The 18,137-nt window shown below is 54.7% G+C and overlaps 1 protein-coding gene across 4 annotated transcripts in view; it reads left to right on the top strand.

Moving 5' to 3' along the window:
* The first annotated feature begins 4,996 nt into the window (after positions 1 to 4,996).
* The window catches only part of LOC140425400 (uncharacterized), a 46,182-nt gene continuing 33,041 nt past the window's right edge, over positions 4,997 to 18,137 (top strand). For 2 of the 4 annotated variants that reach the window (XM_072509630.1, XM_072509629.1), the window contains exon 1: positions 5,214 to 5,401. In XM_072509630.1, the coding sequence (XP_072365731.1) occupies positions 5,330 to 5,401 (72 nt within the window). In that variant the 5' untranslated portion in view covers positions 5,214 to 5,329. Of the gene's footprint in view, positions 5,193 to 5,213; positions 5,454 to 18,137 lie in introns of those variants that run through there. The other 2 variants (XM_072509632.1, XM_072509631.1) reach the window with 2 other exon arrangements.

Here is an 18,137-nt window from a genome sequence, read left to right as displayed (position 1 = left end):
ATATCATTAGCTTATTAAATCAACAAAACCCCAGTATGATGTGACTAAAATGCACCCACACAGCTGATCATTACTACTCTAGGCTAGGGCCCCCTGAGGGCGACAGCAAACTGGCTCTCTCGGGCTTAATTCTTTTTTTTAACAAATAATTTTATTGAGGTATTTTAGGCAGAGAGAAAAAGTGACATTGTACAGTACAATTAAAAGAAGTCAAGGCACAGATTAAACATAGTGCAAACCACGGCTCTGTTCACACAAGGACCTGCCTCAATATCCCCCTACTCTACTCTACTCTACCCTAGCCCCCACCCCCCTCTCCTGCTGACGCTTACTCCTCTGCGAAGAAGTCAATGAATGGCTGCCACCTTCGTGCGAACCCTAGTAGCGAACCTCTCAAGGCGAACTTGACTCTCTCTAGGCCAAGAAAGCACGCCATGTCCGATAGCCATACCTCAGCCCTCGGGGGCTTTGAGTCCCTCCATGCTAACAGTATTCATCGCCGGGCTACCAGGGAAGCAAAGGCCAGAACGTCGGCCTCTATCTCTTCCTGGACTCCCGGGTCCTCCGAAACCCCAAAGACTGCCACCTCAGGGCTCATTACCACCCCAGTTTTCAATACCCGGGACATGACATCTGCGAATCCCTGCCAATACCCCCTGAGTTTAGGGCATGACCAGAACATGTGTACATGGTTAGCCAGCCCTCTGGCGCATCTAGCACACTTGTCCTCCAGCCCGAAGAATCTGCTCATCCGGGCCACCGTCATGTGGGCCCAGTGCACAACCTTAAACTGGATCAGGCTGAGCCTGGCGCATGTTGCGGTTGTGTTTATTCTGCTCAGAGCTTTTGTCCAGATACCGTCCTCCATCTCAGCGCCCCCCCCCCCCCCCCCCCCCGCCCCGAGCTCCTCTTCCCACTTAAGCTTCAGGTCCTCGGTCTGCGTATCCTCAGCTCCCATTAGTTCCTTGTAGATTTCTGAGACTCTACCCTCTCCCACCTCTCCCCTAGAAACTACCCTGTCCTGCCTCCCCTTCGGCGGGAGACGTGGGAAGGACGGCACCAGTCTGCATACAAAATCCCGCACCTGTAAGTATCTAAATTTGTTCCCCTTCACCAGCCCAAACTTCTCCTCCAGCACCCTCATGCTCGGAAAGCTCCCTTCCAGGAACAGAGCCCCCATCCTCACAATCCCCGCCCTTCTCCACAGTTGATATCCCCCGTCCATGTTCCCCGGGGCAAATCGGTGGTTGCCGCAGATTGTTGTCCACACCGACGCTCTTACTTCCCCTACATGCTTCCTCCACTGGCCCCAGATCCGAAGAGCCGCCACCACTATCGGGCTGGTGGAGTACCGTGCCGGCGGAAGCTGCAGAGGTGCCATGACCAGGGCTGCTAAGCTAGTGCCCCTGCACGAAGCAGCCTCCATCCGCTCCCAAACCGACCCCACAGCCACCATCCATTTCCTTATCATCGCTATGTTGGCCGCCCAGTAATAGTTGCTGAAGTTCGGCAACGCCAGCCCCCCTTCTCCTCGGTTCCGTTCAAGCATCACCCTCTTTACCTGCGGGGACTTCCCTGCCCATACAAATCCCAGAATAAATTTTATTCAGCCTCTTAAAGAAGGACCGCGGGATAAAGATGGGGAGACACTGAAAAACAAACAAGAACCGCGGGAGAATCGTCATCTTAACAGTCTGCACCCTGCCCGCCAATGACAGCGGGAGAGCATCCCACCTCCGGACCTCCTCCCTCACTCGTTCCATCAGTCGGGAGAGGTTGAGCTTATGCAACTTGCCCCAGTCCCGTGCCACCTGAATCCCCAAATATCGGAAACTCTCCCCCACCAGCCTGAACGGTGATGCATGATCAATGACCACTAAAGCGAGGTTGTAGTCCAACTGAAGGCTTTAATAAGCTAGATGTTTCCCCCAGCGGCTCAGGTACAGAATGAAGGCTGCTGGGGCGGCACGGGCTCTTATACCCCGCCTAACAGGGCGCGCTACCATACATCTTGACCAATCGGAAGTATACAGTTTCCACCAATGGTGCTCCAGCATTACCAGGTACCGTAATACCTCTACTATCACATTCACCCCCTGTTAAAAAGAGCCCGGCAAGGGTGGTGGCCTAATACTACAAACATGGCAACGTGGTAGAATTAGTTATGGAGGTACTGTAATACCTCCGTACAGCGTTTTGTAACTGTTTACAATTCTAATAACTATTTACAATTTATGATTTAAATTTACAGTTTACAATTTAAATTGAAGCAATCAGTCGACCGGGGGCCGTGGTCGTCCTCTGTGATCGTCGGAGCTTCGGTGGTGACTCCGGTGGAGGCTCGGGCGTCTGTGACTCCGGGAGTGTGGCTTTTATTTCCGTGGCAGCTTCGACACCCCTAGACGGCACTGGTGGGGAAAACGGTTGACCTGGGAAGGGAGCGCCTGCGGGGGGGGGGGGGGTCGGTGGGTGGGGGGCCTAGACGGCGCCGACGGAAGGACCGATCCTCCTGTAAGGTGCCCTGGTGGAGGGGAGGGTGGGACTGGTGGTTGGGGTGTGCGTGGGGCTCCGGCGGGCGCCAGGTCTCGTAGGGAGACCGTATCTTGTCGGCCGTCAGGGTACGCCATGTAGGCGTACTGGGGGTTAGCGTGGAGAAGATGGACCTTCTCGACCAACTGGTCTGACTTGTGCGCCCGCACATGTTTTCGGAGCAGGATGGGTCCGGGTGCTGCCAGCCAGGTCGGGAGCGAGGTTCCAGAGGAGGACTTCCTGGGGAAGACAAGGAGACGTTCGTGAGGTGTCTGGTTGGTGGTGGTACAAAGCAGTGACCGGATGGAGTGGAGGGCATCCGGGAGGACTTCCTGTCAGCGGGAGATTGGGAGACTCCTGGACTGTAGGGCCAGTAGGACGGTCTTGCAGACCATTCCGTTCTCCCTCTCTACCTGTCCGTTACCCCGGGGTTTGTAACTGGTCGTCCTGCTCGAGGCGATGCCCTTGCTGAGCAGGAATTGACGCAGTTCATCGCTCATAAAGGAGGACCCCCCTATCACTATGTATGTAAGCGGGGAACCCGAACAGTGCAAAGATGCTATGGAGGGCCTTGATGACGGTGGTTGCGTTCATGTCGGGGCAGGGGATGGCGAATGGGAACCGGGAGTACTCGTCAATCACCTTCAGGAAGTTGCGGTCGGTAGAGGGGAGGGGGGCCTTTGAATTCCATGCTGAGGCGTTCAAAGGGATGGGAAGCCTTTATCAGGTGTGCTTTCTCTGGCCGGTAGAAGTGCGGTTTGCACTCCGTGCAGATTTGGCAGTCCCTGGTGACTGTCCTGACCTCGTCGATGGATTAGGGCAGGTTGCGGGTCTTGATAAAATGGAAAAGGTGAGTGACCCACAGGTGGCAGAGGTCCTCGTGGAGGGCTCAGAGGCGGTCCACTTGTGCGGTGGCACATGTGCCGTGGGACAGGGCGTCAGGAGGCTCGTTTAGCTTCCCGGGACGATACATGGGGTGAAATTCTCCGGTATCGGCGCGATGTCCGCCGACTGGCGCCCAAAGCGGCGCAAATCAGTCGGGCATCGCGCCACCCCAAAGGTGTGGAATGCTCCGCATCTTGGGGGGCCGAGCCTCAACCTTAAGAGGCTAGGCCCGCGCCGGACGAATTTCCGCCCGGCCAGCAGGCGGAAAAGGCCTTTGGTGCCCCGCCAGCTGGCACAGAAATGACATCTCCGGGCGGCGCATGCGTGGGAGCGTTAGCGGCCGCTGACGGCATTCCCGCGCATGCGCTGTGGAGGGAGTCTCTTCCGCCTCCGCCATGGTGGAGACCGTGGCGAAGGCGGAAGAAAAAGAGTGCCCCCCATGGCACAGGCCCGCCCGCGGATCGGTGGGCCCCGATCGCGGGCCATGCCACCATGGGGGCACCCCCCGGGGCCAGATCGCCCCGCACCCCCCCCCCAGGAACCCGGAGCCCACCCGCGCCGCCTTGTCCCGCCGGTAAGGTAGGTGGTTTAATCTACGCCGACGGGACAGGCATTTTAGCAGCCGGAGAATTGGGGGGGTGGGGGGCCGCCAACCGGCGCGGCGCGATTCCCGCCCCCGCTGAAAAACCGGTGCCGGAGAATTCGGCAACCGGCAGGGGCGGGATTCATCAGCCCCTTACACAGCTAACTACATGGCTTCCAGATGTACTCTGCCTTAGAGGGGACTCCACCCTCTGGGGTGATCACCAGCTCTCGGTCCCCAAATGGTTCCCCAAGCCAGGTGATCCTCCTCTGCCGTCTTAAAGAGACAGACCACCACATTCTGCTACAGGAGACTTTGCTGTTTCCCAGTACCCATCACAAAATTAGACAACAGGTTTTAATTTGTCTGTTTAACAGGCTGAATTAATGTCCATTTCAGAGTAAGGTCCTAACGTATCCAGGCAGTGGGCGACTGAGCAGACAATCCAACATGACTGTCTGCCCGTCTTCTGTGGCTTCATTCAAGGCCGGGAGTCCCTGGAGAGGGAGCCCAGGTGTCCATGGGCACCAGAGGTTGGGGTGCTTTATTGACCCCTTTAATTGCACTCTTATTTGATGTTTTTAAGTTTCCGTTGATCTTCGTTATGTTCGGACAGTGCCCCTAACACGAGCAGCTTTTTTTTGCTTTGTCCCTAATATTTGTTGGTGGTCCTCAAAAGATTGGCCAATCCACCTAACCTGCACATCTTTGTGTTGTGGGGGTGAAACCCACGCAGAGGAGGGGAGAATGTGCAAACTCCACACGGAGCGACCCCTTTTAATTTGTCCCTCAATTTGTTCACTTCAGTTGGAACTTGAAAGGAGTTCAGAGTAAGCCAGCCTTTGAGAGATTTGGTCCCGACGTAAAGACATCGGGTTGCTTTCCTTTCGTCACGGTGCTCGGAAGCCTACCGCGCTCCCAGAGGACTGATTACAATCCAAAACATGTTTACAATGAGATTAGCAAAAAGGAACAACGTGAGCCCTGTTGTCACCCCTCCTGGATGTCCTGCTTCCTGCATCACCATAGAAAAATCAGATGCACGTTAGAAACATTGTGTGTTTAAAAACTTTAAACTTTCTTCAAACATTTTCTATATTTCCTTTCTCTGTTTTAGGATATCACACTCGCAGTGTTTTCTGTTAGCTGCCAAATACACTGGGGTGATAGCGACCTGAGTGAGAAGAAGGATCATGTGAGTACGCGTCACCTTTGCTGAGTGAACGAGCAGTTTGTAAGAGTTAGCTCCATATTCTTTTTTCTCTTGTGCTGAAATTTCGGCTTTAAAAAAATATCTAGTCCATTGGGCTTGGTGCTTGCTCCCTTTCCGGTATGTGTGGAAATCCCCTCCCTCCATTGGTGCGGAGATCAGCTGCAGATCGAGAGAGTAACATAGATAGAGCAGTAAGTACACTCGGTGTGAACGGATAACACCGTCTCCGACCGGCATCGTGCTGTAAGTAAGCTGAACAGTGACTTTTATCCACTGATGGTGAAACATTTCTGACGTGTACAGGAGTTGAGTACAGAAATTGTGCGTGCGGTGTGCTAATTTAACAATCTATTTAATTCACTGAAGTACTTTGCTTTTCCGAGTGTAATTGTACATGTCCCGTCTGTACATGGCACCTACTTTCACCCTGCACTGTGCATGAACTGTTGCTAGGGTTCAGGCCGGAGGTGGTTATTACTCGTAACTAATTACACAATCGCCCAAATTACTGCTCCTCTCTAACCCGCGTCCCACCAAAACTTTCATTTTATTTTTATTGCTTCCGGGCTCCCTGCCTCTTTCCTAACGGCACTAACTCCACTTCGAATGTATTTGCTTACAATCGTCTTGCAAGATCATTTTTGTTTTTAACTCTTGAGGAAGTGTCTCTGATGCCGCTCCTGGTGGCAGACTGGCCTAGGCTGAATTTCTATTCAAGCCACATTTCTATTTAACCCCGCCGGCGGGATGCTCCGTTCCGCCGGCCGGTCAATGGGGCAGCCCCACGCCGTCAGGAAACCCCCGGGCTGCCGGCAAAACGGAGCACCCGACGGCGGAGAATCCAGCCCCGAATGTGGAATCGGGCTAAATTGGGGCACCAATATCCTTGGAGGGGGGGGGGGGGGAAGGGAGGAGGTTTGCTAGTGCTCTTCAGGAAGGTTTAAACTACTGTGGTGGGATATGGGAACTGGAACAGCAGGCCAGTAAGTGTCCAGACTGGGGAAAAGAGACTAAGATAAACATAAGGGGCGAAATTCTCCGTTATCCGTGCGATGTCCGCCGATCGGCGCCAAAAACAGCGCAAATCAGTCGGGCATCGCGCCGCCCCAAAGGTGCGGAATCCTCCACAACTTGACCATCCGAGCCCTAACATTGAGGGGCTAGGCCCGCGCCGGACTGATTTCCGCCCAGCTAGCTGGCGGGAAAGGCCTTTGGAGCCCCGCCAGCTGGCGCGGAAATGACATTGCCGGGCGGCGCATGCGCGGGAGCGTCAGCGGCCGCTCAGAGCATCCCTGCGCATGCGCAGTGGAGGGAGTCTCTTCCGCCTCCGCCATGGTGGGGGGGGGGGGGGGGGTGGGGGGGGGGGGGGGGGGTGGGGGGGGGGGGGGGGGGGTGGGGGGGGGGGGGGGGGGTGGGGTGGGGGGGGGTGGGGGGGGGGGTGGGGGGGGGGGGGGGGGGTGGGGGGGGGGGGGGTGGGGGGGGGTGGGGGGTGGGGGGGGGGTGGGGGGGGGGGGTGGGGGGGGGGGGGGGGGGGGGGGGGGGGGGGGGGGGGGGGGGGGGGTGGGGGGGGGGGGGGGGGGGGGGGGGGGGATTCGGCAACCGGCAGGGGCGGGATTCACGCCAGCCCCCGGCGATTCTCCGACCCGGCGGGGGGGTCAGAGAATCTCGCCGCAGGACTCAGCGGGACTGTGGGTCTGGAGTGCGTTTGCTTCAATGCAAGAAGTATAACAGGTAAGACAGATGAACTGGATTACGGCATGGAACGATGATGTAATTGCAATAACGGAGTTTATCGGGCTGGATTCTTCACACAGAGGCCGAAATCGCATTCGGCGACGGCGCGGAGAATCCGTTTTGACACCAATATCTCGAGCGGTGCTGGTTTTTGTATTCTCCGCCCCCTGAAAAGTGGTGTACTCGAGGAGTACGCCGCACTGATTATCCACGCCCTCAGGCCATTGCCTGTCTGCTCACACTGGCAACCTCGTGTGGCAGCTGCGACTCAGTCCACCACCGCCAGTCGGAGGTGTGCTGATCTGCAGCAGCGGGGCTTCATTCCGGGGTGTGTGAGCAGCTGAAGGGGGGCACTACTTTTGCGGTTGGTTCGTCTGTACCTCAGAGCACCCAACACTTCATGATACCAGGGGCGAGATTCTCCGACCCCTCCGCCGGGTCGGAGAATCGCCGGGGGCTGGCGTGAATCCCACCCCCGCCAGCTGCCGAATTCTCCGGCACCGGAGATTCGGCGGAGGCGGGAATCGCGCCCCGCAGGTTGGTGCCCCCCCCCCCCCCCCCCGCGATTCTCCGACCCGGATGGGCCGAAGTCCGCTGCTAGAATGCCTGTCCCGCCGGCGTGGATTAAACCACCTCTCTTACCGGCGGGACAAGGCGGCGCGGGCGGGCTCCGGGGTCCTGGGGGGTGGGAGCGGGGTGATCTGGCCCCAGGGGGTGCCCCCACAGTGGCCTGGCCCGCGATCTGGGCTTACCGATCCGCAGGCGGGCCTGTGCCGTGGGGGCACTCGTTTCCTTCCGCCTTCGCCACGGTTTCCACCATGGCGGAGTCAGAAGAGACTCCCTCCACAGCGCATGCGCGGGTATGCCGTGAGCGGCCGCTAACGCTCCCGCGCATGTGCCGCCCGGCAATGTCATTTCTGCGCCAGCTGGCGGGGCACTTCCGCCAGCTGGCGGGGCAGAAATCAGTCTGGCGCGGGCCTAGCCCCTCAAGGTTAGGACTCGGCCGGTCAAGGGTCGGAGGATTCCGCACCTTTGGGGTGGCGCGATGCCGGACTGATTTGTGCCGTTTTAGGCGCCGGTCGGCGGACATCGCGCCGATACTGGAGAATTTTGCCCCAGGAGTGAATCGAGACCTACCAGCAAATCTGCCATCCTGAGCCATGGACACCCTCAACAAACTGCAGCCGTTGCAAGTCGCTGGGAACCTGGGCACAAATTGGACGCTCTTCAAGCATCGCTTCGAACTCTTCATGGAAGCCAATGAAAAACAGGGCGCCGCGGACGAAACAAAGATTGCCATTCTCTTCACTACCGCAGGTCAGCATGCCATCCATGTATACAACTCCTTGGTGTTCGCGGAAGGCGAGAACAAAGCTAAGTATGACACGGTCCTCCTCAAGCTCGACAAGCACTTCAACGTTGAGGTCAACAAGAGCTTTGAGAGGTATGTCTTTCAGCAGCGCCTGCAAGGTAAGGATGAGCTCTTTCAGTCCTTCCTGACGCACCTCCGCATACTCGCGCAGTCCTGCGGTTACGACACCACCTCAGAGTCCATGATCCGGGACCAGATCGTTTTTGGGGTTGCCTCGGGCAGTCTACGCCAGCAGCTTCTAAAAATGAAAGGCCTGACCTTAGCATCTGCAGTTGAAGCCTGTGTCCTGCATGAGAATGTGACTAGCTGCTATGCCCAATTTCAGGCGACCGAATCGGCACGGAGGGGGTCCCATGCGACCGAATCGGCAAGCCAGGCCACCCACGCGTCCAGGCAATCGAGTTTCTCCCGAACGCGTCCAGGCAATCGAGTTTCTCCCGGCCTGCGGCCCGGACGAGGGCGGCCGTTCCGCGCGCTTTTCAAAGCCTCTCGCGTTTGTGCGCGCCAAAACCTACGGCAACACTGAGGGACGTGTTGCACAGGCACGCCCGACGCAAGACCGAACTGCGCATGCGCAGTGGTGTAACGAACACCATGACGACACTACGTGTGGCAACTGTGGAGCTGCACATTTAAAAGGGCAATGTCCTGCAAAAACCCGACTGCCTATGCTGTGGCAAGGTGGGCCACTACGCTGCCTACTGTCGAGCGGCTCAACCTGTTGATCTTCCACATCTTCCACATCTCCGACAACTTCGCAGGAACGTGCGGACCATTCAGCCTCCACATCATGACATCCAAACCGACGACACAGGTGACCAAGACGCCTTCCGGGTTGTGGTCATTGATGTGAACCGGGTCAACACCATCAATCCAGGCGATGAATGGTGTGCCACCCTGACGGTCAACTGATCGCCGATCACTTTCCACCTGGACACTGGCGCCTCTGCCAACCACATAGCATGGTCAGCCTTCTGCGCCATGAAGGCCAGACCACCAATCCGGCCATCCCGGTGCAAGATGGTCGACTACAACGGGAACGTTACCCCGGCCATGGGATCCTGCCAGTTCCAGGTGACACACAACACACACACGGCCACACTCTCATTCGAGGTAGTCGGCTCATCGAAGGACTCCCTGCTGGGCGCACAGGCATGCAAGGCTCTCCACCTTGTGCAACGAGTCCACTCTCTCTCTCTCTCTCTCCAGACGGTACATCTGACTTCCTGGATGCAGAGTTCAACGCACAGCTCCAATCGCTCCTCGCCCACAACCAGGAGGCATTCGAGGGCATGGGAACACTGCCATACACCTAGCGAATTTACCTCAAACCGGACGCCATCCCGGTCATTCACGCACCTCGCAGGGTTCCTGTGCCACTTAAAGACCGCCTCAAGCAGCAGCTGCAGGATCTCCAGGACCAAGGGATCCTATCCAGGGTCACGGAGCCCACGCCATGGGTCAGCTCCATGATGTGTGTCAAGAAGCCCTCCGGCGAGCTCCGTATCTGTATTGACCCCAAAGACCTCAATAATAATATTATGAGGGAACATTATCCCATACCAAATGGGAGGCGATCACCAGTGAAATGGCCCAGGTGAAGATATTGACGAAACTGGATGCTTCTAAGGGGTTTTGGCAGATCCAACTGGACCCGTCCAGCCGAAAGCTATGCACCTTCAACACCCCTTTTGGCAGGTTCTGCTACAACCAGATGCCATTTGGCATCATCTCGGCATCCGAGGTCTTCCATAGAATCATGGAGCAGATGATGGAAGGCATCGAAGGGGTGCGCGTATATGTGGACAATGTCATCATCTGGTCCACCACACCGCAGGAGCACATATATTGTCTCCAACGTGTTTTTGCCCACATACGGGAAAACGGCCTGCGCCTCAACCGAGCCAAGTGCTCCTTTGGCCAGACCGAGTTGAAGTTCCTGGGGGACCATATCGCCCGGTCAGGTGTCCGTCCGGATGCAGACAAGGTGAGCGCCATCACAGCCATGCCGCAGCCGGCCGACACGAAAGCTGTCATACGCTTCTGTGGCATGGTCAACTTCCTGGGGAAGTTCATTCCCAACCTTGCCTCCCCCACGACGACTCTGCGCCACCTCATCAGAAAATCCACAGAGTTCCAGTGGCAACACACACACCAGCTGGAATGGGAGGAGCTCAAACTCAAACTCAAACTCACCACTGCACCGGTATTGGCGTTCTTTGACATGTCTCGTGCCACCAAAATCTCAACTGATGCCAGCCAATCCGGCATTGGAGCAGTGCTCCTGCAGAGGGATGACACGGCATCATGGGCCCCAGTGGCCTATGCACCGTGGGCCATGACCCCCACAGAGCAGCGCTACGCGCAGATCGAAAAAGAGTGCCTGGGCTTGCTAACCGGTTTAGACAAGTTCCATGACTATGTGTATGGTCTTCCCCGGTTCACTGTCGAAACTGACCACCGCCCCCTGGTCAGCATAATAAACAAGGGCCTGAACGAGATGACCCCTCTCCTCCAGCGCATCCTACTTAAACTCAGGAGGTATGACTTCCAACTGGTCTACACTCCAGGGAAGGACCTCATCGTGGCGGATGCCCTATCCAGAGCAGTGAGCACGCCGCCAGATGCGGAGGGGTTCGTATGTCAGGTCGAGGCACAGGTGGCTTTCAGATCGGCAAATCGGCTGGCTGACGACGCCAGTCTGGCCCGTGTCCGCCGAGAGACTGCGGCCGACCCCCTTCTGCAGCGAGTGATGCGCCACATGACGGGAGGATGGCTCAAAGGGCAGTGCTTGCAGTTCTACAATGTACGAGACGACCTGGCCATCATTGATGGTGTCCTTCTGAAGCTGGACCGGATTGTGATTCCGCACAGCATGCGCCAGCTGGCTCTCGACCAACTACACAAAGGCCACTTGGGGGTCGCGAAGTGCAGTCGGAGGGCCCGAGGGGCGGTATACTGGCCGGGCATCAGTGACGATATTGCCAACATGGTGCTCAACTGTACAACATGCCAAAGGTTTCAGCCAGCGCAACCTCCTGAGACGCTTCTGCCCCATGAGCTGGTGACGTCCCCCTGGGCGAAAGTGGGTGTCGACCTGTTTCATGCGCTCGGCAGGGACTATGTCATCATAGTTGACTACTTCTCAAACTACCCTGAAGTCATACGCCTGCATGATTTAACGTCGTCTGCTGTCATAAGGGCCTGCAAAGACACCTTCGCTCGCCACGGCATTCCGATGACAGTCATGTTGGACAATGGGCCCTGTTTTGCCAGCCAGGAATGGTCGTCCTTTGCTGCTTCGTATGGCTTCACACACGTGACGTCTAGCCCTCTGCATCCCCAGTCAAATGGAAAGGCGGAGAAGGGCGTTCACATTGCCAAGCGGCTCCTCTGCAAGGCTGCTGCTGCCGGGTCAGACTTCTGCCTCACCCTGCTGGCCTATCGCTCGGCCCCACTAGCCTCTGGTCTCTCACCACAGCTGCTGATGGGTCGCGCCCTCAGAGCCACCGTGCCTTCCATCCTGGCACCAACAATAGACCATGCTCCGGTACTGCATAGGATGCAACTGCAGCGCGGTTGCCAGAAGAGATCGTATGACACACGGGCAACTGATCTTCCCTCCCTGGCCCCTGGAGACAACGTCCGCATCCACCTACCAGACGGTGGCTGGTCGGCACCTGCCAATGTTCTCCGACGCGTGGCTCCCCGCCCGTTCCTGGTATGCATGCCTGATGGATCCGTGCGTAGGCGCAATCGCCGAGCTCTTCGCTTACTTCCACGCTCGCAACGGGACCTTACACAGACACCGTGTCCTCCACTGGTTCCTGATAGCGACTTCGTGGAGCTGCCGTTTACCATGCCCCTTCTGTCGCCGCCCGTGGCCAGGCCCGCACCTCAGCCGCTGGTTCTCGACCCACGCTTGAGGCGGTCAACCCGAATTCGTCGCCCACCTACTAGACTGGACTTATGAGACTGTTCGCACGTTGAACTTTTGCAACCACTGTTTTATAACATATCTCTGTTTCTCGTTACAGGCATTTGTTTGATCGTTCCAAATTTCCACGTTGTTTTTCTCTTTGTTATGGTACAACCTCGTTAGCATGTCACACCTGACACCGCCCCTTGTATATAGTTAAGCCCCATGTACATGATGTAAATATTACGCACACACACACATTTAGCGGCATTCAGGACACATTTATATTTATAACCACGTAGGCACATAATCTTGTAAAAAAGGGGGGATGTCATGATATTCAAACATACATCATAACACATACATAAAGATAGACAGAGCAACGGACCAATTAGCACACATAACACGACAGCCAATCACAGACAAGAGCAGACACAGTACAAAATAAGAAACACGACACTTCCTGGGCAGTCCATCTGGAGACGGCACAGGGCCAAGACCTCAAAGCAAGACACTCTCACAGTCACAACATGCTGAGTACCAAGTCTGATGTATAAATAGTTGAATGGAATAAAACTGCGTTGTACCAGTCGCAACCGTGTTGATTCGTCTGTATCTCAGAGCACCCAACACTTCAGCCGGATCGGCAGCTAGAGCTGCGAGCTCAACACTGCCTCCCTGCTAGTCCCCAGCAAAACGGGGAATCGGTGGCTGTTTTGCACCAGTTTTCCTGGCGTAAAAGACCACCGTTTTCATGCCGGCGTGGGGACTTGGTCTCCAAAATGGAGGATCCAGCCCATGGTTAAAGGAGGGACAGGACTGGCAGCTTAACGTTCCATGATATCGTTGTTTCAGACGGGACAGAAGAGGAAGCAAAAGAGATGGGGGAGTTACATTGCTGATTAGGGAGCAGATCACAGCTGTGTTGAGGGAGGAGACATTGGAGGGATCTTGTAGTGAGGTATTATGGGTGGAACTCAGGAATAAGAAGGGTGAAATCGCAATGTTGGGAGTGTAGAATAGACCTCCCAACAGCCCGCAGGAGACAGAGGAGCAGTTGTGTCGTCAGAGACTGAAAAGATGTGAAAAAAGCAGGGTAGTTGTGATGGGCGATTTTAACTTACCCCATATTGACTGGTTTTATCTTTCCCCTATATTGACTGGGAATCCCTTACAGGCAAGGGCACGGATGGAGCAATTTGTTAGATGCGTCCAGGAGTGCTTTTTGATACAGTATGTTGACAATCCAAACAGGTAGGGGGCCATACAAGACTTGGCAATGGGGAATGATCCAGGCCAGGTGATTGATGTTTCAGTGGGGGAGCATTTTGGGCTTAGCGACCATGATTCCATATGATTTTGAGTAGTCGTTGATAAAGACAAGAGTGGCTCACAGTTGAGGTTGCTTAATCGGGGGAGTGCCAATCACATGCATATTAAACAGAAACTGTGGAATGTGGATTGAGGGCAAACCCAAGTTTGACACGTGGGAGGCTTTTAAAGGCTGGTTGATTGAAGCGCCGGCAAAAATGAAGGATAGAAATGGCAGGATTCTGGAACCATGGATGACGAGGGAAATTGTAAGCTAAAGAAAAATAATTTTTATTATCACAATTAGGCTTACATTAACACTGCAATGAAGTTACTGTGAAAAGTTCCCAGTCAAGGTGCCTGTTCGGGTACACAGAATTAGGAGGGCTAAAAGGGGCCATGAAATGTCTTTAGCAAACATGGTCAAGGAGAATCCCAAGGCTTTTTAATGCATATATTAGGAGCAAGAGGGTAGCAAGAAAAAGAGTAGGACCACTTGAGGACAATGGAGGGAAGTTATGCGTGCAACCACAGGAAGTGGATGAAATTCTTAATGAGTACTAGCCCCAACATTGAGGGGCTAGGCCGACGCCGGAGGGATTTCCGCCCCGCCAGCTGGCGGAAATGGCGTTTGTTGCCCCGCCAGCTGGCGCGGAAATGCGGCGCATGCGCGGGAGCGTCAGCGGCCGCTGTCAGTTTCCCAGCGCATGCGCGGGAGCGTCAGCGGCCGCTGTCAGTTTCCCGCGCATGCGCAGTGGGGAGAGTCACTTCCGCCTCCGCCATGGTGGAGACCGTGGCGGAGGCGGAAGGGAAAGAGTGCCCCCACGGCACAGGCCCGCCCGCGGATCGGTGGGCCCCGATTGCAGGCCAGGCCACCGTGGGGGCACCCCCCGGGGTCAGATCGCCCCGCGCCCCCCCCCAGGACCCCGGAGCCCGCCCACGCCGCCTGGTCCCGCCGGTAAATACCAGGTTTGATTTACGCCGGCGGGACAGGCAATTTCTGGGCGGGACTTCGGCCCATCCGGGCCGGAGAATCCAGCGGGGGGTCCCGCCAACCGGCGCGGCCGGATTCCCGCCCCCACCCAATCTCCGGGAGCGGAGACTTCGGCGGGGGCGGGATTCACGGCGGCCAACGGCCATTCTCCGACCCGGCGGGGGGTCGGAGAATGACGCCCAGGGTGTATGCAAGTTTGGAGGAAAATGGACTAGTTAGTGACGGGCAGCATGGTTTTGTATGGGGAACTCACGTCTCACCAACTTGATTGAGTTTTTTGAAGAGGTAACAAAGAAAATTGAGGGAAGGGCTGGGGATGTAGTTTATATGGACTTTAGCAAGGCATTTGACAACGTCCCACATGGCAGACTGGTACAAAAATTAAAATCACATGGGATTCTTGGTGGGCTGGCTAGATGTATACAGAATTGGCTTGGTTATAGAAGACCGAGTAGAGGTGGAAGGGTGTTTTTCTGAATGGAGATCTGTAACTAGTGGTATTCCACAGGGATCAGTGCTGGGACCTTTGTAGTATAGAACATAGAAAATACAGCACAAAACAGGCCCTTCGGCCCACGATGTTGTGCCAAACCTTTGCCCTAGATTAAAAACAAATGAATCTACACCCCACCATTCTATCGTAATCCATGTACCTATCCAATAGCCGCTTGAAGGTCTCTAACAGTTCCTACTCAACTACTTCCACAGGCAGTGCATTCTATGCCCCCACTACTCTCTCGGTAAAGAACCTACCTCTGACATCCCCCCTATATCTTCCACCATTCACCTTAAGTTTATGTCCCCTTGTAATGGTTTATTCTACCCGCGGAAAAGTCTCTGACTGTCGACTCTATCTATTCCCCTGATCATCTTATAAACCTCTATCAAGTCTCCCCTCATCCTTCTCCGTTCTAATGAGAAAAGGCCTAGCACCCTCAACCTTTCCTCGTAAGACCTACTCTCCATTCCAGGCAACGTCCTGGTAAATCTCCTTTGCACCTTTTCCAAAGCTTCCACATCCTTCCTAAAATGAGGCCACCAGAACTGCTCACAGTACTCCAAATGTGGCCTTATCAAGGTTTTGTACAGCCGCATCATTACCTCACAGCTCTTAAATTCAATCTCTCTGCTAATGAACGCTAGTACACCATAGGCCTTCTTCTCAGCTCTATCCACTTGAGTGTCAACTTTCAAAGATCTATGAACATAGACCCCAAGATCTCTCTGCTCCTCCACATTGCCAAGAACCCTACCGTTAACCCTGTATTCAGCATTCATATTTGTCCTTCCAAAATGGACAACCTCACACTTTTCAGGGTTAACCTCCATCTGCCACTTCTCACCCCAGCTCTGCATCCTATCTATATCTCTTTGCAGCCGACAACAGCCCTCCTCACTATCCACAACTCCACCAATCTTCGTATCTTCTGCAAATTTACTGACCCACCCTTCAACTCCCTCATCCAAGTCATTAATGAAAATCACAAACAGCAGAGGACCCAGAACTGATCCCTGCGGTACGCCACTGGTAACTGGGCTCCAGGCTGAATATTTGCCATCCATCACCACTCTCTGACTTCTATCGGTTATATATAAATGACCTGGAGGAAAATGTGGGTGATCTGACACTAAAGTTTGCAGATGACATGAAGATTGGTGGAGTTGCTGATGGTACCAAGGATTGTCAGAGGATGCAACAGGATATAGATAGATTGGAAACTTGAGCACAGAAATGGCAGATGGAGTTTAATCCGGACAAATGCATGGTAATGCATTTTGGAGGATCAAATCTAGGTACGAATTGTACTGTAAGTGGCAGAACCCTTAGGAACATTAACATACAGAGCGATCTGGGCGTGCAGGTTCACAGTTCCCTAAAAGTGGCAACATGGGTGACGAAGGTGATTTAAGAAGGCATATGGCATGCTTGCATTCATCAGCCGGGGCATTGAGTACAAGAGTTTGGAAATCATGTCACAGGTATATAAAACCTTGGTTAGGCTGCATTTGGAGTATTGAGTGCAGTTCTGGTCACCGCATTATCAGAAGGACGTGGAAACTTTGGAGAAAGTGTAAAGAAGGTTAACAAGGATGTTGCTTGGTCTCGAGGGTATTGGCTATGAGGAGAGGTTGAATAAACTGGGATTGTTTTCACGCGAAAGACCGAGGCTGAGGGGAGACATGATAGACGTCTGCAAAATTATGAGAGGCATAGACAGGGTGGACAGTCGGAGGCTTTTTCCAAGGTGGAAGTGTCAATTGCAAGGGGGCACAGTTTCAATGTGGGGGGGGGGGGGAGGGGGATGTGTGGGGTAAATTTTTCTCGCTGAGTGTGGTGGGTGCCTGGAACACACTGCTAGAAAGAATGCACATTAGCAACATTTGAGAGGTGTCTGGATGGATACATTAATAGGGAGGGATTTGGATTTGTTATTGTCCTGTGTACCGAGGTACAGTGAAAAGTATTTTTCTGCGTACAGCTCAAACAGATGACTTGGTGCAAGAAAAGAAAATACGTAAAAGGGCAACACTAGGTAAACCATGTAGAATTACGTTTTAGGAGATTAGTACGGTTCTAGGAGATGTAAGCAGCGGATGTGTGGGTGAGTCGCCACGCTTCGGCGCCATCTTTGGAAGCAGGATATGGACCGAGTAAGGGCAGAAGGTTTTGTTTTCTTAGTAGAGGCATCATGATCGGCACCTGCTTGGATGGCTAATGTGCATGCTTGGATCCAGGGCGCCAAGTACACCTGTTTCAAATTTTATATCCTTCCCCACCTCTGTGCCCCCCTGCTGCTCGGACTGGATTTCCAGTGCAGCCACCGAAGCCTGACACTGAAGTTCGGTGGACCCTTGCCCCCCCTCACGGTATGCTGCCTTGCGACACTGAAAGTCGCACCCCCCTCGCTATTCGCGAATCTCACTCCCGACTGTAAGCCAGGTGCCACCAGGAGCCGGCGCTACAGTGCCCAAGATATGGCTTTTATCAAGTCAGAGGTCCAGTGTTTACTGGGAGAGGGGGTCATCGAGGCTAGCAACAGCCCTTGGAGAGCACAAGTGGTGGTAGTCCGGTCCGAGGATAAGAAACGGATGGTCATGGATTATAGCCAGACCATAAACCGATTCACACAGCATGATGCGTACCCACTTCCTCGCATCGCGGAAATGGTAAATTGGATCGCCCAATACCGAGTATTTTTCACGGTCGACCTCAAATCCGCCTATCACCAGCTCCCCATCTGACCAAAAGACCGCCCCTATACTGCCTTCGAAGCAGCCAGGGCGATGTCCACTTCCTCAGGGTCCCCTTTGGTGTCACAAATGGGGTCTCCGCCTTTCAAAAGGCGATGGATCAAATGGTGGACCAGTACGGTTTGCGGGCTAGATACCCGTACTTGTACAATGTCACCATCTGCAGCCATGACCAGCAGGACCATGACGCAAACCTCAAAGTTCCTCCAGACCGCCCGAGCCCTTAACCTGACCTATAATGATAAAATGCGTTTTCCACACAACCCGGCTAGCCATCCTCGGCTATGTCGTAGAAGACGGGTCCTAGGTCCTGACCTCGACCGCATGCGCCCCCTTAAGGAATTC

The sequence above is a fragment of the Scyliorhinus torazame genome, chromosome 6 (genome assembly GCF_047496885.1).
Source record: "Scyliorhinus torazame isolate Kashiwa2021f chromosome 6, sScyTor2.1, whole genome shotgun sequence".
Taxonomy (NCBI): domain Eukaryota; kingdom Metazoa; phylum Chordata; class Chondrichthyes; order Carcharhiniformes; family Scyliorhinidae; genus Scyliorhinus; species Scyliorhinus torazame.
Note: the sequence above shows the minus strand (reverse complement) of the source record. Positions and strands in the feature narration are given on the sequence as shown.